We start from the raw sequence: 23,302 nt of genomic DNA, 5'->3' as shown, positions 1-23,302 counted from the left end.
GATGTTCCTCATAAGTAACTGAGCTTCAAAAAACTCCAGAAAACTTCAAAACTCAAGAAGTAAAAACTGACAGAAATAAATGGAAAAATAGACAAATCCACAGTTAGAGTTTGAGATTTCAACACTCCTTTAGCAATAATGTTTATTATTTCCTTTTTTTCCTTAAGATTGAGCACAGACAAGGGAAGAGAAATTGTGTTTCATAATTCAGATTTCTTCCCATGAAACTCTGACTTGTGGTTTCGTTTCCCCATTTCCCATAATCTTATCCTTCAGCGGGTGGGGTGGGGTTGAAGAGGTGCATGAAGGAACAGAAGGATGATGAATTCAAACACTTAGATTATGGTTCCAGATCCTGCACAGCGGGTGGCTTGGTATATGCCATCTAAGATTTCTGAGCCTCAGTTTCCTCTTTTTTCAAAAAAAGATAGGTTTCTCTCTTCTGCCTGAAAGTAAAGCCACATCCCCTGAGATCACTATGAGAAGACAGAGGTGGATGCTGTTCACGGTGCCTCAGAAATATGACCCGTGGTGTTTGCAGTGTTCTGTGAAGCCGATTCTTGGCATAGCCTAGATGTGTACCTCCGACCAGGCAGCTGCTCTCAGAATTTTCACCAACATTAGTTGCAGCTGATGATGCCCATAGGGTTAGCTATGCTGTAAGTGGTGGGCAGAGGCTGGTGAGTAGAGACTGATTTTGCTCATTCTTGATCAAAGTCACCTGCACTCAAAGTAGAAAAGGAATCGGTGAGTGGTGGGACCAGGAGACAGATGTAGGGTAGAGAAAATCTTATCCTCTCTTCTCTTCAACAGCAAAGGAGATTGGCTTCAGCAACAGGTAGAAAAAAGGGGAGGGGCTTCCCTGGTGGCACAGGGGTTGAGAATCTGCCTGCCAATGCAGGGGACACGGGTTCGAGCACTGGTCTGGGAGGATCCCACATGCCACGGAGCAACTAGACCCGTGAGCCACAACTACTGAGCCTGCGTGTCTGGAGCCTGTGCTCCACAACAAGAGAGGTCACGATAGTGAGAGGCCCGCACACCGCAATGAAGAGTGGGCCCTGCTTGCCACAACTAGAGAAAGCCCTCACACAGAAACGAAGACCCAACACAGCTATAAATAAAGTCATTAATTAATTAAATAAAATAAGGTACTGCTTACTTTAAAAAAAAAGGGGGGGGGGAAATGGCCATTTACCCCTTACTTTCCCATCCTTCACTGACAGTGTCATGAGTGTTTTCCAAGCCCAGAAAAGTCCCTTTTCAGACTTAGAGTTTGACGTTGTGGGGCCATCAGCAAGGTCTTTTCTCAGGTTCTGATGATCCTTTAGGGAGTCATGATGCTGTTGATAGGGCAGTGAAGAAGACACTTCTGTTATCGTTTTCTAGCTTGATTCCACTGTGGTCAGAGAACCACAGTGGTTTTAAGTTTGTTGGGTTTTGTTTCATAGCGCAGAATATGGTCTATCTTGGTGCACGTTCCATGTGCACTTGAAAAGAGTGCAGTAGAGTGTTCTCTAAATATCCGTTCGATCCTGTTGATTGGTGGTGTCATTGAACTCTTCTATATCCTTGCTCATTTTCTATGTAGTTGTTCTAATCAATTGTTGAGAGAGAGAGGAGTGGGAAGTCTCTAACGGTAATTCTGGATTTGTCTGTTTGTCCTTTCAGTTCTCTCAGTTTCTGCTTCACAAATTTTGCATCTCTATTTTTTGGGAATACACATTTAGGATTGCTTTGTCTTCTTGGTGGATTGACATTTTTTATCACTATATAATGTCTCCCTGTATCTAGTAATTTTCTTTGATCTAAATTCTATTTTATTTGATATTAATTTAGCCATTTCTTCTTTCCTCTGCATGATTAATATTTGCAGGATTTACCTTTTTCCATCCTTTTATTTTCAACCTGTTTCTACCATAATATTTGAAATGATTTTCTTGTAAGCAGTTGGATCATGTATTTTAATATACTCTGCCAATCTCTGCTTTTAATTGGTGTATTTAGAGCTCTTACACTTAATATAATTATTGAGATGTTAGGGCATAAGTCTGCCATTTTACTTTGTTTTTTTTCCTTTGTTCTGTTTTTCATTTCTCTATTACCCCTGTTACATTCCTGTGGGTTACTCAATTTTTAGAATTCTATTTTGATTTATAGATAGTGTTTTTAAAATTTACCTTTCTGTATAACTTTTAAAATGGCTGTTTTAGGGATTGTAATATGTGTCTATAACTTATCACCATCCACCAGTATTATTATTTTACCAGTTGGAGAGAAGTATACAGACTTTACTTCCCCTTACATCCCTTTAACCTCCCCTGTTTACAATATAATTTTCTAAAATTTATTTCCTCTACATAAATTTAGAACCGCATAAGTCAGTGTTACAATATTTTCTTCAACCATCGAACATAATTTAGAAAACTCAAGAGGAGAAGGACAGTCTACTTACCCATATTTTTGCTACTTTCTTCCTTCCTGGTACTTTTATTCTTTCCTTTCTGTTTCAGAACTCCTGTTGGTCATTCTTTTAGAGTAGATCTGCTGGAGGCAAATTCCCTTAAGTAACATTCCTTCATCTGAGAATGCCTTGATTGTCCTTTCATTCTTTTTTTTTTTTTTTTTGTCCTTTCATTCTTGAAGGATATTTTCTCTGGCTATAGAATTCTGGGTTGACAGCACTTTTTTTTTCAACACTTGAAAAATATTGTGTCCCTTCCTTCTGACCTCCATGATTTCTGATGAAAAGTCTGGAGGCAGAGCATGATGTGCCTCTCAAGAGTCTGCCACTTCTGTCTCCCTTGTCTAAAGAATAGCAAGATCTAGCACCTCACTCCATATCCAACTATGTACTTAGGGTTAGGGAATAAAAGTCTCCTGGTGTTTCTGAGTTTGTCCTTGCATATCAGCTACTTCATAATCACCCTTCGCTTGAATGTCACTCAGCTCTACAGTGAACCTCAGCTTGATTTGGTTTTGGTCAGCAGCTGACCTCCAGGATCAATGTCCTCCCTAGGTCATTACTGCCACCACCATGCCATCCTCAGAGGAAACTGATGTGAGAGCAGCCTGCATTCCCCTTCACTGCTCTGCTTCCCCACACCTATGTAAGATCTGACATTTCATCTCCCTGAATGGCAGCAACATGTAATTATTGTGTGTTGACCAAGGCTAACTAGAGAGAATCACAACATGGAAGACATATTAGTTTCCCAGGACTGCTGTAATAAAATGCCACAAACGAAGTGGCTTATAATTAACAGAAATTTATTCTCTCACTGTTCTGGAGGCCAGAAGTCCAAAATAAAGGTGTTGGCAAGGCCATGCTCCTTTTGAAGGCTGTAGAGGAAGATCCTTCATTGCTTCTTCTAGCTTCTAGTGACCCCAGGCAGCATTACTCCAACTTCTGCCTCTGTTTTCACATGACTGTCTTCCCGATGCATGTCCAATTTCCCTCTTCCAATAAGGATACCAGTTGTATGGATTAAGGCTCATCCTAATGGCCTTACCTTAACAATCAAATCTACAAAGATCTTATTTCCAAATAAGGTAAGATTCATAGGGTTAGGGTTTCAACATCTTTCTGCCCCCAATTCAAGTCATAAGAGGGGAGAAAGGCTTAAAAAGTGAAGCTGAATATAAATATTAATAGAGTACAAGGAACTAAAACTAAAACCCTCTTAAGGACACTCTCATGAGCCCACTCTCGTTTCTGGACATTTCATATAAATATTATCATATCTTTATGTGATCTTTTTCCTGGCTTCTTTCACTTAGCATAATGCTTTCAAGGCTCATTCACATTGTAGCATGTAACTGCACTCCATTCCTTTTTATGTACATTTGGGTTGTTTCCACTTTTTTTTTGACTCTGCTGCTTTACCAGTTATGCTGCTTTACCAGTTATGTAGAATTTTTTGTATGAACACGTGTTGTCAGTCTTCTTGGATATATACCTAGGAAGTGGAATTACTGTATCATATGGTAATCTATGTCTAACTTTTTGAGGAAGTGCCAAACTGTTTTCCACAGCAGCTGTGCCGTTTTACATGCTCACCAGCAGTGTATAAGGGTTAAATTTATCCACATACTCATCGGTATTTGTTATTTTTTCTTTTTAAAAAAATTATAACCATCCCAGTGCGTATGAAGTGGTATCTTATTTGGTTTTGATTTATATTTCCCTAATGACTCATGATGTTCATCATCTTTTCATGTGTTAATTGGCCATTTGTGTGAAATTTGTTTTCAAATGTTTTGCCAATTTAAAAATTGGGTTATTTGTCTTTTTATTATGGGATTGTAAGAGTTCGTTATGTATATTATATTATATATTCTGGATATTAAATCTTTATCAGATATATGTTGGCAAATATTTTCTCCCATTCCGTGGGTTGTCTTTTCACTTTTTTGATAGTGTTCTCTGATGGAGAAAATGTTTTAAATTTTGATTAAATGTAATTTATCTGTTTTTCTTTGGTGCTTATGGTGTCATATATTAGAAACTATTGCCTAATCCATGGTCATGGAGATTTACACTTGGGTTTAAGAGTTTTATAGTTTTAACTCTTACATTTAGGTCTTTGATCCATTTTGAGTTAATAGTTTTATATTGTGCAAGATAAGGATCAAAACTCATTAGTTTGCTTGTGAATATCCAGTTTTCCCAGCACTATATGTTGTTTTTATCCATTAATCTGTTTCAGATATTCTTCATGGCATTCTTGATCCTTTTGTGTATATCCTGCGTATATACAGACAGCCCCCAACACACTGCCTGCAGATACACTCTCTTCCCCTGTGTGTACTGGCTGACAGCCTTAGCAGGGTGTGGGTTGAACTAGGCGATTGCCTGCCCTCTGGGATCCCTGGCATGTTCCTCCCCATATGCCCATCAACTCAATCACAGTCACTTAGGAACTCCCTGGGCTTCATTCTTCCCCAAAGCAAGAGCAAGAATCAAATGTTTCTCATTATTTGGGTCATGGATTGAAACTTTCCGTTGCTCACACTGGGCACTTTGTCATTCTATTGTCATTCTTTTTCCACATTCATTTTCACCAGTGACCATCCCTTTTCTCAGTGGAGTGACAATGGCAGGATTTTTCTCTGTTTGTTCATTCCAAGAGTATATTGAAAAGTGAACAAGATCAAAATCAAGATCCTCTATCAGAACCTCTGCTGAGATCTGCACACAACCCCTTAAACCAAAATGACCTTTCTGGCTGAGGAAATTTCAAGCCTCAGCATTTGGCACTGGTGTTCCTGTTAACATTTGCAATGGTGTCCATGTAGGGGTTGTGGGCCCCGCTTTCCAGGATGTGCTCAGCTGTTGCAGATTATTTTCCCTTTTTACATGTCTCTTTAGTGATCTGAGGTCATCAGCAACCTGAGAATCTCTGGCTGTGAAGGCAATGGGCAGAGGATACTGTAGGGGGGAGATCTGGAATTTCATAGCTGTATCAGAGATGAGCTTGTGTTGGTGTGTGAAGACGGTGGTGTCGGGGACAAAGCAAGTGTGGGTGAAGAGCGAAGGAGGCACAGTTAGGACTGACCACACCGGCTAACCTGTCTCACTTACCTGCACCAGAGAGCTGATTCTGCCAGATACTCATGGGACAGAGATGACTCTCTACCCCACCATCATGTCACCAGTTCTCAGCCCACAAAGACCTGTTTGCCTTTTATTTTGAGATTCATATAAAAGAAAAATCACCAAACTGCTTAAAATTTTTAATTTATCTCTTGAAAAAGAGATTGATAAAATAAAAGAATTGAAAAATCATATCCTTGCTTACCCTGTGAGTGTGTAAGCCAGGGAGAAAACTCCTCCTTGGAAGGAGACTTTCTGCAGGACCTCAATGGCCCCTAGGGAATCAAGTCTCCAGTGACAGTCTCCTTGCACTTGCAGAAGCATCTGCATTCAAGCTGCTGAGGTACAGAGGGGCAGGCGTGCACCAATGTCTTCTCTCCTTACGATCACACACCTGAGTGTGTGTGGGTGCAAGGTTTTTGTACGTGGGGTCAGGAATGAGAGAGTTGGATCTTTGCTCAGTGGGCATATAAAAAGGCAGATGAACAAACATCTACAAATATTGATTTCATTTAACACAATGTGATTGTCCAGTACATTTATTTCTTTCATTCAGTTCAATTCAAGCAAATGAGTATGTACTCAGACTCTGCTCTGTGGTGGTTCTAACCTTGGTCCTGCCGGGAGTCCAGGGGGTGAGAGGGCAAAGGCTCCTCATCTGCTTTCAGGGGTGAAGACAGTTCAATGACAGGAGAGAGTCAAAGGCAGTCTGAGGTCAGTAGAAAATAGGCAAAACTAACTGTGGTTGTTTGGCTTTGGGAAAGGGGGAGCTCATAGGAAGGTTTCAGGTGGGAGATGGGACCTGGCAGGACTCTGAAATTGGTAGAATAGGCGAGGTGAGGGAGGAAAGGAGAGATGTGGGCACTGAAGGTGCAGAGCACCAAGGATGAAGGTAATTATCAGTGGATGGGTCAAAGTGTTATTTACAGTCTGTCAGGACTGATCTCACCAAAGGCGTCAGGCTGGTGACTGGAGATCTGCATGTATAGCAGGACCAGGGCGCCCAGCAGGGTGCACACGCCCAGCTTACACCAGGTCCCCGGCGCCTTGGGCCACCGCCACAGCCAGGCCAGCAGCCAGCGCTCCCGCCGCCTCTGCGCGCAGACGGCCACTCGCTCCGCCACCCTGCGCAGCCTCTCCGCGGGGTCCGCGCCGCCCAGGGCCTGCGCCAGGCTGTACACGTCGTTGGTGTAGGCGGCACCGCCGTGGTCCCTCACCAGCTCCTGCACCAGCCCCATCAGCGCCATCACCTGCGCCTCCCGCTTCCCGCCGGCGGCTCGGTTGTCGAAGGCGCAGAATCGGTCCCCGCACTCGGCCACCAGCTCCCTGAGCGCGCGGTTCCCGGTGTCGCGCACGTAATGCTGCAGCGAGCCCCCGGCCAGGTCCTCCTCGCGGGTGAAGACCACGATGGTGCGCGTCACGATGCCGTCCCCGAACAGCGCCTTCACCCCCCTCCAGGCCTGCTGGTCCTGGGCCGTGAAGCGGCCCAGCTGGGTCACCAGGAGCAGGGCGTGGGGCCCCGGCGCCGAGAGCAGGTAGCAGCGGCCTCTCTCCTCGCAGCCCGGGTCTGTCTGGGAGACTTCGGAGCTGAAAAGGTCCGGGGTGTCAATGATTTCCACCACCCACTTGGCCCACCTGCAGCTGCCCGCGGCGCAGGTCCGGGTCACCGACGTCGCCCCGAGCCTGGAGAGGAAGCGCTTCTGGCCCAGGATGCTGTTCCCCGTGGCGCTCTTCCCAGTCCCTGACCTCCCAGCCAGGAGGAGCCGCAGCCTGGGCTCCCGCAGGGCAGGCTCGTCGGCTTCTGCACCTGTGAGCACCAATGACGTGTAAGCTCCGGAACCTGAAAGCACCTATCCTGGTGCCCGGCTCCCCTGGACGCCTTTGGACAAAGGAGAACAGAGTGCTTCGACTTTTGCTTTTCGGACCAACCCTTTACTGAGTGCCCTGGTCGGAGATGTGTGAGCTCCGGGGGATCTCTACCCGTCTATTTCTTCCCTCTTTGACGTCACACATGCACCTGTAGGTGCTCCAGCACCTGGTGAACGTTTCTGTAGAGGACACCCCTGTATAATACAGGCCGTTACTTCGTGTGACATGACCTGTCATCCACACTGCGCAGAGCTGCTCCCTATTTGACAGCTTCAGTGGCCTCTGCCATACATTCCCAGATACCCTGCCACTGAAGAAAGGCAGGAGGGGCCGTGGGCCTGGCCATGAGGGCTGTCTGGTGTCCCACACCCTGGGTTTGAATCACAGCCCCACCCCTGCCAGCCTTGTAACCCTGGGAAGCTGCTTAACCTAATTGCTAAACCTCTTCTGCACAAATGGGATCAATAATGTAGTGCTGTCCTCATAGGGCTGTTGGGAGGATAAGATGAGACCATCTCTTCTTCCCTCCCTCTTGCCCTCCTCTTCCTCTCCTCTCTCTTAAACCTGCTGCCTAATAAGATACCTGATTAACCCTCCATCCTTGTTGCCTAACACCTTCTACCTGGTGAATCATGTTCCCTCTAGTATACAGTTGGATTCCCTCTACATCCCCTTCTGTGGCGATCAGAAGAGGTTTATTCATTTTACTTTGGGGACAGAGGTGCAGGTTAGTCAAAGAACTCAATATCTCACAGCAGGTCAGGGGCAGAGATCTAGGTCAAATGCCAGCCCCAGGGCTCTTTGCTGTTTCATCCCAGCATCGAGAAACCTCTGGGGCTTCTCCCTGTTCAGTGTTGAGATAGCCCGTCCCCCTTACTACCCAGAGCTCATACCTGGGGGCAAACACGCGTTGTGAGGCATGTTCTTACCATAGGCGTTTTCTTCATCTCTTGCTGTCTTCTGTCCTCTCATGATTCCCTGAAAGTGTCCCCAACACAATTTATTTAGTCTTTCATTCGTTCACTCATTCATTCATTCATTCATAGGTAAAACTACCTACTATGTGTCAGGCAAAGTCCAAAATGCTGGTGACACCACAGTTAAAATGTCGTAGTTCCTGCCCTCTCCGAGCATCAGAATTTAGGGAAGACAGTGGAAGAGCTTGGTCTGTGGTTGGGACGATACTGTGAGAACACTTGGTGAGCTTGTGCTGTCTTTTCAGGGCCTCGAAATGCACAGAGCAGAGGGGAGATGACAACACTTATTCTATGTCAATGAGTAAGCTTCTGATGTTCATTTTCCCAGGTAATTCTATGTCAGTGACGTAGGTTGTAGGAAATAAGTTTTACCTGGAGATTCGGCAGCTGGGGGTGGGGTGGGGGGCTTTGGAAAACCCTGAGAACAAGAAAGTTTGCTCACTGACTTAGGACCTACCTTAGGGTTGTTGGCCTGGGAAACAAGAAGAAAATTGGAATTTTGTTTTTGGAAATCAGAAAACAGACATCTTTCCCAAGCTGCTCTGGAAAGCTCCTGACTCTGTGCTCAGAAAACCACAAGATTTGGTTCGTCCTATTATGTCTAGGAGGTGGGATCCAGAAGGTGGAGGAGGGAGACCCCAAACTCACCTGCCCCCATGAACACATCCAAGCTACAACTATGTATAGAGCAACTCTCGCTGAGAATGACCTGAAGACTAGCAAAATGGCTCTTCTACGATCAAAGCTGTAAAGAAAGAACCACATGGAGTCTGGTACAGGGGGAGGAGAAGCAATCTAGTTGGGACCTGAATCCCTAGTGGGGACCTAGAAGTGGAGGGGGCTATCCCAGGCTGGGGGATCCTCCCTGGGGAGTGGGGGGTTTGAGCCACATATTAGGCACCGCAGGCCTGGGCTTGACACTGGGTAGATGAGCCCCCTTAGCTGGTTTGAAAATCAGTAGGGCTCGCTGGAAGGCCGTAAGACACTGAGACTCTGGCCTTGCAGAGCACAGACATGCTTGCTCGCAGCCCCAGTGCAGAGGCAGTACACTGAAGACTGCCTGGTGCTCCGGCCAGCCTGCCGGGACTGCCCCAGAGCACCTCCCAGCCCTCTCCAGGCTCCCATTCAAGCCCCTACTGCTCCAGCACTGCCCCCAACAAAGGCCGAGGCCGCCATTGCCAGTGGGCATGTGTGCACCCGGGAAGGAGCAGAGAGGGCTCCGGAGTGCCGCTCCAACCCCTCTGGCTCTCTATCCTGCCTCTAACCAAGGGGTACACACTGCGGAAAAAGTAGAAGCAGCTCAGAAGTGCAGCCCCAAGCTCTCAGGCCCTGGCCACGCCCCCCAACCAAGGTGAAGACTGTCATCACATCTGGGGGAAGCCCAACTCCCTTAGGACTCCTGCCCAGCCCCTTGGTCCTTGACTCCTCCCACAATAGGCTAACAACTAGCCCTGAGCCGAGGAGAAGCCCTGGCTGGCACCTGGCTCTGGCTCTAGCCCTCTGGCTCCAGCCTTGCTTCCCACCAAGGCGGTGGCCGCCAGCACACTGTGGGAGGAGAAGCAGTCCCCGCTCACTTCACGTCCAGCTCTCCCACCAAAGCCACTGGTGACAGGCACACTGCAAAGGGTAGCTCCCCACAAGGACATGCCTTTGAGACCTGGACAGGTAACCGTTTTACCTAATTTCATAGAGACAAACAGAGAAAGTCAAACAACATGAGAAAACAAAGGGATATGTTTTAAATGAAAGAACAAGATAAAACCCCAGGAAAAAAAACCCTAATGAAACAGAGATAATAATTTACCTGCTAAAGAGTCCAAAGCAATAGTAATAAAAATGCTAACTGAACTTGGGTAAACAACAGATGAACACAGTGGGAACTTCAGCAGAGAATTAGAAAATACAAAAACCAGTCAGAGCTGAAGAATACGATAACTGAAATGAAAACTTCGCTAGAAGGAATTAAGAGCCGATTAGGCGATGTAGAAGAACACATAAGACAGACTAGTGGAAATCATCCAATCAGTACAGCAAAAACAAAAACACATTTAAAAAAATGAGGCTAGTTTATGGGACCTCTGGGACAAAGTCAATTGTGCTAACATTCACATGATAGAGGTCCCAGAAAGAGAAGAGAGAGAAAGGGGTAGAAAATGTATTTGGTGAAATTGTAATTGAAAACTTTCCTAACCTGAAAAGGGAAACAGATATCCAGGTACAGGAAGCACAGAGCACCCCTGTCAGAATGGCTGCCATCAGAAAACAAGAAACAACCGGTGATGACGAGGATGTGGAGAAAGGGGACCCTAGTACACTGATAGCAGGAATGTCAATTGGTACAGCCACGGTGGAAAACAGTATGAAGGTTCCTCAAAAAATTAAAAATAGAATTACCATATGATCCAGCAATTCATTCCTGGGTATATACCCAAAGAAAATGAAAACACTAATTCAAAAAGATGTGTGCACCCCAATATTCATAGCAGCATTATTCATAATAACCAAGATATGGAAGCAACCTAAGGGTCCATCAACAGATGAATGAAGAAGATGTCATATATATACAGATAGATAGATAGATATAATGGAATATTACTCATAAAAAAAGGATAAAAAAGAATGAAATCTTTCCATCTGCAACAACACAGATGGACCTGGAGGGTATTATGCTTAGTGAAATAAGTCAGACAGAGAAAGACAAATGCTATATGTTTCCACTTATATGTGGAATTTTAAAAATAAAGCAAACAGACGAATATAACAAAACAGAAACAGACTCACTAATACAGAGAATAAACTAGTGGTTACCAGTGGGGAGAGGGGCGGGGGAAGGGGCAAGATGGGGAAGGGGATTAAGAGGTACAAACTACTAGGCATGAGATAACTAAGATACACCACTGTAACACACAGCACAGGGAATATAGTTAATTAATATTTTATATTAACTTTATATGGAGCATAATCTATAAAAATGTAGAATCACTATGTTGTATACCGAAAGTAATATAATATTGTAAGCCAGTTATACTTCAGTAAAAAATAAGTAAATAAATAAGTCTAAATATGATCTGTGTGCTGGAGAGACGGGGATACTCCCCTCTAACTCCTGATGTCCTTGCCCTCAAACCTGAGGCTTTTTGAAGTAAAATACCCACTCAAACATTATTTAATACAATTAAACATTCTGTGGTCAAGTTTGCCTGATCACACAAGCACCTGAGCACAAGAGCACAGTCTCTCCTCCGTCTACTCCAGCCTCATTTCCACCTAATCCCCTCCCCAGTCAGCCCCTCCACAAACAGCAAATTTCAGGGCCTTTTGCAACCCACCTCGTGCGTTCATTCCTAGGACCATTCATCCCACCACACATTTCTGCCTGAGTCCTGTCCTGTGCTTCAACGTCCATTTCAAATTCTACCTCTTCATGTTGCCCACCTGGTTCCTACAGGTAACTCTGTTCTCCCCCTACTGGCACCAACAACGAAGCAAAAGCAAAGGGAGAGGTTGGCTGAATAACCTGTCTCTGGCCAAAGGACTCAGATGGCAGGTTTGCCTAGAACTCAAGCCAAAGCTGTCGGTGTTTCTGCAGTAACTCTTCTGCCGCTGCCCCCGGTTACACCCCGCCCAGAGCTTTCTGTAAAGTTTACCCCAGGGGTAAATCACATAATGTGATTAGTTATTTTGTGTCTAGAAATCAACAAACTCCCTTAACTGACACCGGAGCAGTCCACAGAGCCGAGTTTGGGGTGGGTAGCAGATGTTCAAGTGATCATGTAGAGCAAGGGGTGAGGACCAAGTTCATAACCTTAGCTGTCTCTTGCACTGTTGTGGATAGTGCTAAGGAGAGTGGAGTTTTTTAGGAGGGTTCAGCTCAGATATATACAGAATTTTCACTTTGTAACTTGTTCTGAGGTTAGCTTCCCTTATATGTCCCCAGGAATATCTTTTGCATTTGCTGCATATGCATTTGGGGAGTGTTCATTGCCTTCTGCAGTAGTCCTAGCAAATACCTTTCTTATTTGTTAATAAGGGAGTAGGGAAGGAGAGAGAATTTAGTCCCAAAGAAGAGTGTGTGCACTCCAGAGCGGGAGAAGATGCTTAGCGGTTCTTCTGAACTTACTGTATTTGACACTCAGAGCATCCTTACAAACCTCGGCACGTGGAGTTACCGTCTCTAGAGCCTGCTCTCCTTTCTCGTACTCACTAGAATGCAGCCGCTCACTCAGCCAGCTTCGCCCAGGCAGAGCTCTTTCTGATCCCCACAGGTCCTGTTCCGGGCTGGCTCCTTTTCCCTTGTGCTCACCGTTCCTGCAGAACTGGTCACAGGCTCTAACGCTGGCTCCAAGAAGCTCCTGACCTACCAACCTGCCCTTGGACTGTGGGTGCAGTGGGCCGTTTCCTCCCCACACATGGAGGAAGTCTCTGTGCCTCTCAGACCTCAGAGCTCAGGAAGCTCAGGGAGGGAGGGCCCAGTGGTGATGACTTAAAGAGACAGAAACATTGGCCAGTGAGGTGGTGGGTATGCAATGTTGTCACTGCGAATCCCACCCCCTGCTTTGGGCTATGGTACTGTTTTCCAGAGGTTCCTGTGACACCAGCATCTTGTCCCTGGCAGGGTCTATAACCTCAGTGGGGAAGAGCATTTTAGGTTTCTGAAGCCTCGTTTTGTTTCTGACCTTTGACCAACAATCTTATCTCCAGTTGTCTTTTGCTTTTTAGGCATTTTTTTTTAAAAAAAAATAAAATGGTCTCTTGAGGGTCTCCTTCCTGAGGACAGGAATTTGAGAGGAATTTCTTTTTTTTTTTTAATTTCTTTTTAAAAAAATTTATTTATTATTTATTTATTATTTTATTATTTTTGGCTGTGTTGGGTCTTCGTTTCTGGGCGAGGGCTTTCTCTAGTTGTGGCAAGCGGGGGCCACTCTTCATCGCGGTGCGCGGGGCTCTCACTATCGCGGCCTCTCTTGTTGCGGAGCACAGGCTCCAGACGTACAGGCTCAGTAGTTGTGACTCACGGGCCTAGTTGCTCTGCGGCATGTGGGATCATCCCAGACCAGGGCTTGAACCCGTGTCCCCTGCATTGGCAGGCAGATTCTCAACCACTGCGCCACCAGGGAAGCCCAAGAGAGGAATTTCTGAATGAACCTCAGAGTGGACAATGCCACCAAAGTGGTCCTACCTGCCAGGAACATCACACGCAAAGTCTCATCATTCTGAAAGAAGAGGAGAGCTTTTCCAGCTATTAAAAATAGGACAGCAGGTAGAAGACAGAAAATTTTTATACAGGGCTTAACCTAGCCATCTCTGTTGGTACCTCCAACTCAAGTGACTGTTTCTCCTCTTAGGAGGGTCATGAGAAAGGTGAGTAAAATAGCCAATCATTGTGTGGAGAGAAGTATTTTGGTGACACAGGCCCTGGACCTGGTTACATCATTAACAACCCATGTGATCTTGCCTAACTCACTTCAACTTTCTGGACTTGACTTTCCACGTATGTAGTGAGGGGATTAACTTCATCTGAAGCTAATGGGCTGGGGTCTGATGTTCATCCATTCTTGCCAGCTCTTTAGTGAAGAACCCAACTCCCACTGAACTCCACCTGGTCTCCCTCCCACTCTGCCCCCTGCCCATATCGTCCAGCTTTATTGAGATATAATTGACATATAACATTGTATGTGTTTAAAGTGCATGATGTATTGATTTGATACACTTTTATATTTCAAAATGATTACTGCGATAACATTAGCTAACACCTGCATCACAACACATAATTACCATTTCTTTTTGGTGGTGAGAACATTTAAGATCTACTTGCTTAGCAAATCTCAAGTAGATAATACAGAATTACACTATAATCACTGTGCTGTGCATTGGATCCCCAGACCTACTCATCTTCTACGTGGAAGTTTGTACTCTTTGACCAACATCTCCCCATTTCTCCCATTTCCCAGCCCCTGGTAATCACGATTCTACTCTCAATTTCTATGAATTTGGCTTTTTAAAATTCCACATAAAAAAGTGATATCATACAGTATTTGTCATTCTCTGACTGCTTGGGCTATTTGAAATATTTTGTGTTTCCATACAAATTTTAGGATTGATTTTTCTGTTTCTGAAAAACACCATTGGAATTTTGATAGGAACTGCATTGATTCTGTAGATACCTTTGGGTAGTATGGACATTTTAACAATATTAATTCTTTCAATCCATGAGCATGGAATACATTTTCATTTATTGTGTCTTTTAATTTCTTTTATCAGTGTCATAATTTTCATGTACAGGTCTTTGACCTCCTTTCTTAAATTTATTCCTAGGTGTTTTATTCTTTCTGATGCTATTGTAAATGGGATTATTTTCTTAATTTATCTTTCTGATAAATCATTATTAGTGTTTAGAAATGCAACTGATTTTTGTATATGATTTTGTATCCCACAACTTCATTGAATTTGCCTATTACTTATCACATTTTTTGAGTGGAGTCTTTAAAATTTTCTATATATAAGATCATGTCGTCTGAAAATAGAGACAATTTTACTTCTTCCTTTCTGATTTAGATGTCTTTTATTTCTTTCTCTTGCCTAATTGCTCTGCATGGGACTTCCAGTACTATATTGAATAGAAGTGGTGAGAGTGGGCATTCTTGTATTTTTCCTGATCTTATAGGAAAAGCTTCTAGCTTTTCACTGTTGATTATAATAGCTCTGGGCTTATTGTATATGACCTTTATTATTAGAGGTTTGTTACCTTTGTATCCAGTTTGCTGAGAGATTTTATCATGAAAAGATGTTGAATTTTGTCAAATGCTTTTTCTGTATCTATTGAGATGATCATATGGGGGCTTTTTGGTTTTTTTTTTTTAACATCTTTATTGGAGTATAATTGCTTTACAATGGTGTGTTAGTTTCTGCTTTATAACAAAGTGAATCAGTTATACATATACATATGTCCCCATATCTCTTCCCTCTTGCGTCTCCCTCCCTCCCACCCTCCCTATCCCACCCCTCTAGGTGGTCACAAAGCACCTAGCTGATCTTCCTATGCTATGCGGCTGCTTCCCACTAGCTATCTATTTTACGTTTGGTAGTGTATATATGTCCATGCCACTCTCTCACTTTGTCACAGCTTACCCTTCCCCCTCCCCATATCCTCAAGTCCATTCTCTAGTAGGTCTGTGTCTTTATTCCCGTCTTGCCCCTAGGTTCTTCATGACCTTTTTTTTTTTTTTCTTAGATTCCATATATATATGTTAGCATACTGTATTTGTTTTTCTCTTTCTGACTTACTTCACTCTGTATGACCAACTCTAGGTCCCTCCACCTCACTACAAATAACTCAATTTCGTTTCTTTTTGTGGCTGAGTAATATTCCATTGTATATATGTGCCACATCTTCTTTATCCATTCATCTGTTGATGGACACTAGATTGCTTCCATGTCCTGGCTATTGTAAATAGAGCTGCAGTGAACATTGTGGTACATGACTCTTTTTGAATTATGGTTTTCTCAGGGTATATGCCCAGTAGTGGGATTGCTGGGTCGTATGGTAGTTCTATTTTTAGTTTTTTAAGGAACCTCCATACTGTTCTCCATAGTGGCTGTATCAATTTACATTCCCACCAACAGTGCAAGAGTGTTTCCTTTTCTCCACACCCTCTCCAGCATTTATTGTTTCTAGATTTTTTGATGATGGCCATTCTGAGCGGTGTGAGATGATATCTCATTGTAGTTTTGATTTGCATTTCTCTAATGATTAGTGATGTTGAGCATTCTTTCATGTGTTTGTTGGCAATCTGTATATCTTCTTTGGAGAAATGTTTATTTAGGTCTTCTGCCCATTTTTGGATTGGGTTGTTTGTTTTTTTGATATTGAGCTGCATGAGCTGCTTGTAAATTTTGGAGGTTAATCCTTTGTCAGTTGCTTCATTTGCAAATATTTTCTCCCATTCTGAGGGTTGTTTTTTGGTTTTGTTTATGGTTTCCTTTGCTGTGCAAAAGCTTTTAAGTTTCCTTAGGTCCCATTTGTTTATTTTTGTTTTTATTTCCATTTCTCTAGGAGGTGGGTCAAAAAGGATCTTGCTGTGATTTATGTCATAGAGTGTTCTGCCTATGTTTTCCTCTAAGAGTTTTACAGTGTCTGGCCTTACATTTAGGTCTTTAATCCATTTTGAGTTTATTTTTGTGTATGGTGTTAGGGAGTGTTCTAATTTCATACTTTTACATGTACCTGTCCAGTTTTCCCAGCACCACTTATTGAAGAGGCTGTCTTTTCTCCACTGTATATTCTTGCCTCCTTTATCAAAGATAAGGTGACCATATGTGCGTGGGTTTATCCCTGGGCTTTCTATCCTGTTCCGATCGTATGGTTTTTATTCTCCATTTTGTTAATGTGGTGTGTCACATTGATTGATTTGTGGATGTTGAACCATCTTTGCATCCCTCTTCACCTCGTTTTTGAACAGTGTCTTTTCTTACCTAATCGCTCTAGTTAGAACCTCTGGTACCAAGTTGAAATGAAGTGACAAGAGCAGATATCCTTGTCTTATATCTAATCTTAGCAGGAAAGCTTTCAGTGTCCCATTATTAAGTATGGTACTAGCTGTAGAATTTTCACAGATGTCTTTTACAAGGTTGTCGAATTTTCTTTCTCTTCATAGTTTGTTGAGTGCTTTTACTATGAACCTGTGTTCAATTTTCTCAAATGCTTTTTCTAAATCTACTGAAATGATCATTTTTTCCTTATACTATTGATATGGCTTACTACATTAATTGATCTTAAACCAATATTGAATTTCTGGGATAAATTCCACTTGTTCATGGTGTACACGCCTTTTTATATATTGCTGGATTCTCTTTGCTTGTATTTTGTTGGGATTTTTGCATCTATATTCATAAGACATATTGGTATATAGTTTCTTTTACTGTGATGTCTTTTTCAGGTTTGATATCAGTATAATACTGGCATCATGGAGTGAGTTGAGGAGTGTTCGTCCTCTTCTATTTTTTTGGAAGAGATTGTGAAGAATTGGTATTAATTCTTCCTAGATATTTGGTAGAGTTAATCAGTAAAGCCATTTGGGCCTGGGTGTTTTGTTTGTTTGTTTTAAATTTATTTATTTATTTATTTATTTATTTACTTACTTAATTTACTTTTTGGCGTGTTGGGTCTTCGTTTCTGTGCAACGGCTTTCTCTAGTTGCGGCAAGCGGGGACCACTCTTCATTGCGGTGCACAGGCCTCTCACTATCGCGGCCTCTCTTGTTGCGGAGCACAGGCTCCAGACGCGCAGGCTCAGTAGTTGTGGCTCACGGGCCCAGTTGCTCCGCGGCATGTGGGATCTTCCCAGACCAGGGCTCGAACCCGTGTCCCCTGCATTGGCAGGCAGATTCTCAACCACTGCGCCACCAGGGAAGCCCTGTTTGTTTGTTTTTTGTAGTAATATTTTTTATTAGTAATTGAATCTCTTTATGTGTTATAGGTCTATTCAGGCTTTCTATTTCTTCTTGATTCAGTTGTGATAGCTTATGAATTTGTCCATTTATCTAAGTTACCTAATCTGGGGGGCATAAAATTGTTCATAATATTTCCTTGTAATTGTTTTATTTCTGTAAGCTCAGTACCAGTGTTTCCTCTTTCATTCAGGATTTTAGTAACTTAATTTTCCTCCATATTTTTTTGGCCAGACTACCTAGAGATTTGTCAATTTGTTGATCTTTTCAAAGAAGCAAGTTTTGGAGTCCTGTGCCAGCTGCAGTCCCGTCCCAGCTGCCGCGCCCGTTGCCGCGCTACGCCCGCCGCCGGCTCCGAGCTGCTGCACCTGACGTCGCCGCCCGCTGCGCAGGAGCAGGGCGCCGAGTCACGGCCGCCGCCGCCGCACGGGGAGCTGCAGTACTTGGGGCAGATCGAGCACATCCTCCGCTGTGGCTTTCGGAAGGATGACCGCACAGGCACCGGCACCCTGTCGGTGTTCGGCATGCAGGCGCGCTACAGCCTGAGAGATGAATTTCCTCTGCTGACAACCAAACGTGTTTTCTGCAAGGGTGTTTCGGAGGAGTTGCTGTGGTTTATCAAGGGATCCACAAACGCTAAGGAGCTGTCTTCCAAGGGAGTGAAAATCTGGGATGCCAATGGGTCCCGAGACTTCTTGGACAGCCTGGGATTCTCCACCAGAGCAGAAGGGGATTTAGGCCCAGTTTATGGCTTTCAGTGGAGGCATTTTGGGGCCGAATACAAAGATATGGATTCAGATTATTCAGATCAAGGAGTAGATCAACTGCAAAAAGTGACTGACACAATCAAAACCAACCCTGACGACAGAAGAATCATCCTGTGTGCTTGGAATCCAAAAGATCTCCCTCTCATGGCCCTACCCCCGTGCCACGCCCTTTGCCAGTTCTACGTGGTGAATGGTGAGCTGTCCTGCCAGCTGTACCAGAGGTCAGGAGACATGGGCCTGGGTGTGCCCTTCAACATCGCCAGCTACGCCCTGCTACATGATCGCACACGTCACGGGCCTGAAGCCAGGTGACTTTGTACACACTTTGGGAGATGCACACATTTACCTGAATCACATTGAGCCGCTGAAAATTCAGCTTCAGCGAGAACCAAGGCCTTTCCCCAAGCTCAGAATCCTTCGAAAAGTTGAGAAAATTGATGACTTCAAGGCTGAAGACTTTCAGATTGAAGGCTACAATCCTCACCCGACTATTAAAATGGAAATGGCTGTTTAGAGTGCTTTTGAAGGAGTTGTCTGAAGGATATTTACACCTAGGTGAAAGTTCATTTTGCTCTAAAGGAGAAGGAACTAGGTCAAAACCTGTTGGTGATCTATCAATCAGTTATTCATTAACTTTTAAGGATGTTGCCACTGGCAAATAGAACTGTGCTGGTTCTCTTAGTAATAAAAGACCTGGAGTCAGGGTAACTCACTGAGGATGTATGTAAATGTAGAGATTGTGAATAAAGACAGGAAAGAGAAAATTTATATACTCTTAATTCAAACTTCATAATGTTTTTATGAAAATGGTCAGTGAATTTCAAGAATTATGTATAACTATTGCCCCAAATTGGAGCAAGCTGGATAACACCATCAGTCATGATAATGCCTAGTGTGGTTATGAACGTATAAAGTTATATTTGTTTTATAAAAAAAAAAAAAATCAAGTTTTGGTTTTGTTGATTTTCTATATTGTTTTATATTGTTTTTATATTCTCTAGTTCATTAATTTCCACTCTAACTTTTATTATATCCCTCTTCTGGCTGCTTTACATTTAGTTTGTTCTTAATTTCTTACTGCTTTATTATGAAATATTAGATTATTGTTTTGAGATCTTCTTTGTTTAATGTAGGTATTTCCAACTATAAAATTTCCTCTAAGCATTGTTTAGCTCTGTAAATTTTGCTATGTTGTCTCTTCATTTTCATTCATCTCAAAGTATTTATAATGTCCCATTTGATTTTTTCTTTGCCTCATTGGTTATTTAAGATAGTGTTGTTTAATATCCACATATTACTGAATTTCTCAATTTTTTTATTGATTTCTAATTTTACTCCATTTTGGTTGGAGAACACACTATGTATGATTTAAAGCCTCTTAAATTTATTGAGGCTTGTTTTATGGCCTTGAAAATGATCTATTTAGGAGAATATTCCTTGTGCACTTGAAAAGAATGTGTATTCTGCTGTGGCTGGGTGGAGTATCTTGTGTTAGATCTAGTTGATTTATAGTGTTGGCCATATCTTCTATTTCTTTCTTGACTTTCTGATTAGTTGATCTATGCATTATTCTTAGTCAGGTATTGGACTCTACAGCTATTACTGTTGAATAGTCTATTTTGCCTTGATTGCTGTCATTTTCTGCTTCATGTGTTTCAGGGTTCAGTTGCTAAGTTCATATGTTTATAATTGTTATATTTTCAAATTCATTGATTCTTTCTACTGTCAGTTCAAATCTGTCATTAAGCCCTTGAGGTAAATTTTAAAATTTCAGTCCTACTTTTGAACTTCAGAATTTCTATTTTGTTCTTTTATAAAAAATAATTTCTATCTCTTTATTGACATTCTCTATTTGATGAGATATTGTCATCATAGCTTCCTTTATTTCTGTAAGTGTGATTCCTTCAGCTCTTTAAATATATGTATAATTGCTGCTTTGAAGCTCTGTCTTCAAATCCAACATCTGGGCCCTCTCACAGGCAATTCTTGTTGCCTGACTTTTTCCAGTACATGGGTCATACTTTTCTGTTTCTTTGTATGTCTTGTAGTTTTTGTTAAAAAACTGGGCATTTTAGGTAATATAGTGTAGCAACTCTGGATATTGATTCAGCTCCTACTTTTCTGGGGCTTGATTTGCTGTTGTTCCCTATTTGTTTAGTGACTCAGCTAGACTCTTCTGGTGAAGACTATTTCCCCCGCAGTGTGGAATCTCTGATGTTGCTCCTCAGAGGGTACAGACTTTGGCATTCACACAGTCACCTGGGATGAAAAGTTTTGGCAGTGCTCTCTCTGAATGTCTGTTTCCCTAATCTCTTTGCTAATCTGTGTGTCTCTGTTGGTATTACACCCAGCTGTTAGGCTTACTAACTGCCATTTGATTGCACTCTAGTTTTTGACGAGGTTCATGAGCATAAATTGCTCCACAGTCTGGTCTAATTAAATTTGGTTTCCTTTGCAGGGGTAGTTTTCATGGCCAGTTTTTCAGGTTTTCTCTGGCCCTAGAAGGACTCTTCTTACCTGTCTATTTTTCTGGTTCTTGCTGGTAAAAATGTTGGCCTATGGTTTCTCTTATGACTCTCACAGTGTTACCAGTCTCCTTTAAATTGCTTACCATTAAAATCTTTATCGTTTTCAAAAATACCCTTTTACTTGAACTTCCTACACTCTATTTCAAATAATTGCTTCCTTTGGGGAGGGCTTTAGAGTTTTCTGTTATTATGAACTTCTTTTCATCCCGAACAAAATCTTTGAGCCACAGCTCCAAACCCAGAGCAGGGGATGGTAGCCTCTGGACTTCTCAACTTGCCTCTCCTAGCATGAAACCTCTATCTTAGGAGGGAGCTGGAGTGTGGGCAGTTGTGGCCTGTCATGCCTAGGGTAGAGTGTCTGCCCTATGAATAGAGGAGCAATAGGGTACTGCTGGCTGCACTCACCAGAACTTTAGTCTCTGCAGCTCAGTGTTGGAGGGGATGGGAAATGTTGCCAGCCTGGCCCTGTTGGTACTATACTATATTCTTGCTGGGTAGCTGAGGGGAGAGGGGGCCCCATCGTCTTGGCTACCCCTGCCTAGAATGGAGTTTCCTTCAAGCTGAGCAGAGGATGGGTTGGGAATGGAAAAAGTGGGTCACAGCTCAAGCACGACTCTCACTGTTCTTACTCAGATTCAGTAGACTTTTTTAAAATAAATGTCTATTCACTTGTTATATGATCTTAGGACAACGTCTAGAGACTTTGCTTTCTTTAAAAAGAATTTCCACTGGTTATGGTTTTTCACCAGTAAAAAGCTTGCAGGGCCTCCCAAAATGCTTTCTGGAGTTGGACACCTTGTCATTAGTTTAAATTAAACTTTGGCCACTAGCTCCCCTCTTCTTCCTTCCTGCTGAGTGCATGGGTTTTGTAGAGTTTAGTTTTCCCTTCTTGTTGTTCTTTATTGTAGTTGAATGAAATATAGCTAACAGGGTCCTAAGTGGCAGCTGCCATTGTCTTCCAGATTGCTATTTTATCTGGAATCCTTGGTTTTCCACTAAAGGCAGACATGTTATACTGACAGAGGATAAGAAAAATGTTAGTGTCTCCTTATATTTCCAAATAGTCACGTGCAGCCTCTCAAAGCTTAGAAATGAGTCATTTAAGTACCATTTTCAAGTTATATTTTTTTCATGATAAGCAACAGTCAAAAGCAATGAGGCTGCTCAGCTGTTTATTAGCTACTTAGGCTTTGAGAACTTCATTGTCAGGATTTTGAAAGATAGCAACATCCATACACACCTATTCCAGTTTAGAGCAGAGCTTATTTTGTTTCGTTCATGTTGAAGTCAAAAGTGCTGGCTGCTGGACCTGCTTTCAATGAGGCCCTGCTGTGGGTTTGGAGACTCACAGGAAAACCATTTCACTTCATCCTCAGGCCAGGGCAGCCTGAGGAGGGGTCTGAAAAGGATCCTAAGGAGAGTTCAGTGCAATTTCCATGGTGAGATTTCTCCTTGGCCTAGCCTTTCTCCTCTCATCCCTTCTGAACACTTCAGCAGGTACCAAGAGGGGGACCTGGACCCTGTAACCTAGCCTTTCTAGCCTGTGCTATGACCACAATTTCAAGTGATGGATAAGACAGAGTAGTGAGGAGGCGCAAGCAGGAAAGGGCTGCAGCTGAGGCAGGATGTGGGTTTTTCTCTGCACAAGTGAATGTACAATAGAACATCCTCTTGCCCACTTCTTGAAAATCTAGGGGTTTATGGGAAACAAAAAGAAGTTTCTGCTGTGATATGCTGAGGTGTACATTGCAGTTGTTCCTTTACCCCTTGTTAAAGTTTTATTTATAGCACCCATCATTAGTAAGAAAGCACTGAAGAACATTGTCTTTACAAGAGGATTGAAGTGAAGCAACAAAAGCTGTCAAATTGAAACCAAAAGGAAGAAATGAAAATAATAGCAGAAATTATGCAAACCCAATTACAAACCGCAGAAAGAAAGCAAGTTATTGAATGCTATCGGGTGACTATGGCAGCCTCTAAATTCTTTCCCAGTTCTTGTTCTCTTAATCGGGCTCTTCCACCATTAGGATCATGGAATGGCTAAGAATCCAGGGAATTTCTAAGCAGACTTTGTGGGCTTTGGAGGTGTGGGACTAAGAAATCTAGGTAGGCAAAGAAG

The 23,302-nt window shown here is 43.0% G+C and overlaps 2 protein-coding genes across 6 annotated transcripts; one reads left to right on the top strand and one right to left on the bottom strand.

Moving 5' to 3' along the window:
- Nucleotides 1–6,119: 6,119 nt before the first annotated feature.
- Nucleotides 6,120–12,836, bottom strand: LOC102999928 (GTPase IMAP family member 1-like). 5 transcript variants are annotated; one of them, XM_057549545.1, is made up of 3 exons: nucleotides 12,594–12,836; nucleotides 8,395–8,443; nucleotides 6,120–7,403 (listed from the first exon to the last, which is right to left on the bottom strand). In XM_057549545.1, the coding sequence occupies exons 2-3, from the start codon at nucleotides 8,435–8,437 to the stop codon at nucleotides 6,520–6,522; spliced, it is 927 nt and encodes a 308-aa protein (XP_057405528.1). In that variant the 5' UTR covers nucleotides 8,438–8,443; nucleotides 12,594–12,836; the 3' UTR covers nucleotides 6,120–6,519. The 5 variants fall into 5 exon arrangements, with proteins under 5 accessions (XP_057405528.1, XP_057405525.1, XP_057405524.1 ...); XM_057549542.1 differs by having other exon boundaries at nucleotides 8,395–10,120; nucleotides 12,647–12,836; XM_057549541.1 differs by having other exon boundaries at nucleotides 12,647–12,836.
- LOC130708622 (thymidylate synthase-like) lies at nucleotides 11,867–19,256 on the top strand. The gene is given in 5 exon segments (XM_057550427.1): nucleotides 11,867–11,890; nucleotides 12,708–12,824; nucleotides 13,788–13,803; nucleotides 18,123–18,927; nucleotides 18,929–19,256. Coding segments are annotated over 5 exon segments (1,203 nt in total). The 3' UTR covers nucleotides 19,170–19,256.
- Nucleotides 19,257–23,302: the final 4,046 nt, after the last annotated feature.

This window comes from Balaenoptera acutorostrata, chromosome 7 (assembly GCF_949987535.1).
Source record: "Balaenoptera acutorostrata chromosome 7, mBalAcu1.1, whole genome shotgun sequence".
Taxonomy (NCBI): domain Eukaryota; kingdom Metazoa; phylum Chordata; class Mammalia; order Artiodactyla; family Balaenopteridae; genus Balaenoptera; species Balaenoptera acutorostrata.
This window is presented reverse-complemented; position numbering and strand designations above follow the sequence as displayed.

Excerpts from the sequence above, each read along its gene's own strand:
- LOC102999928 (XM_057549545.1), bottom strand. The coding sequence starts at position 8,437 with ATGAGAGGACAGAAGACAGCAAGAGATGAAGAAAACGCCTATG. Across the intron at positions 7,404-8,394 it reads AGATGAAGAAAACGCCTATG|GTGCAGAAGCCGACGAGCCT; the intron begins GTAAGAACATGC and ends TGGTGCTCACAG.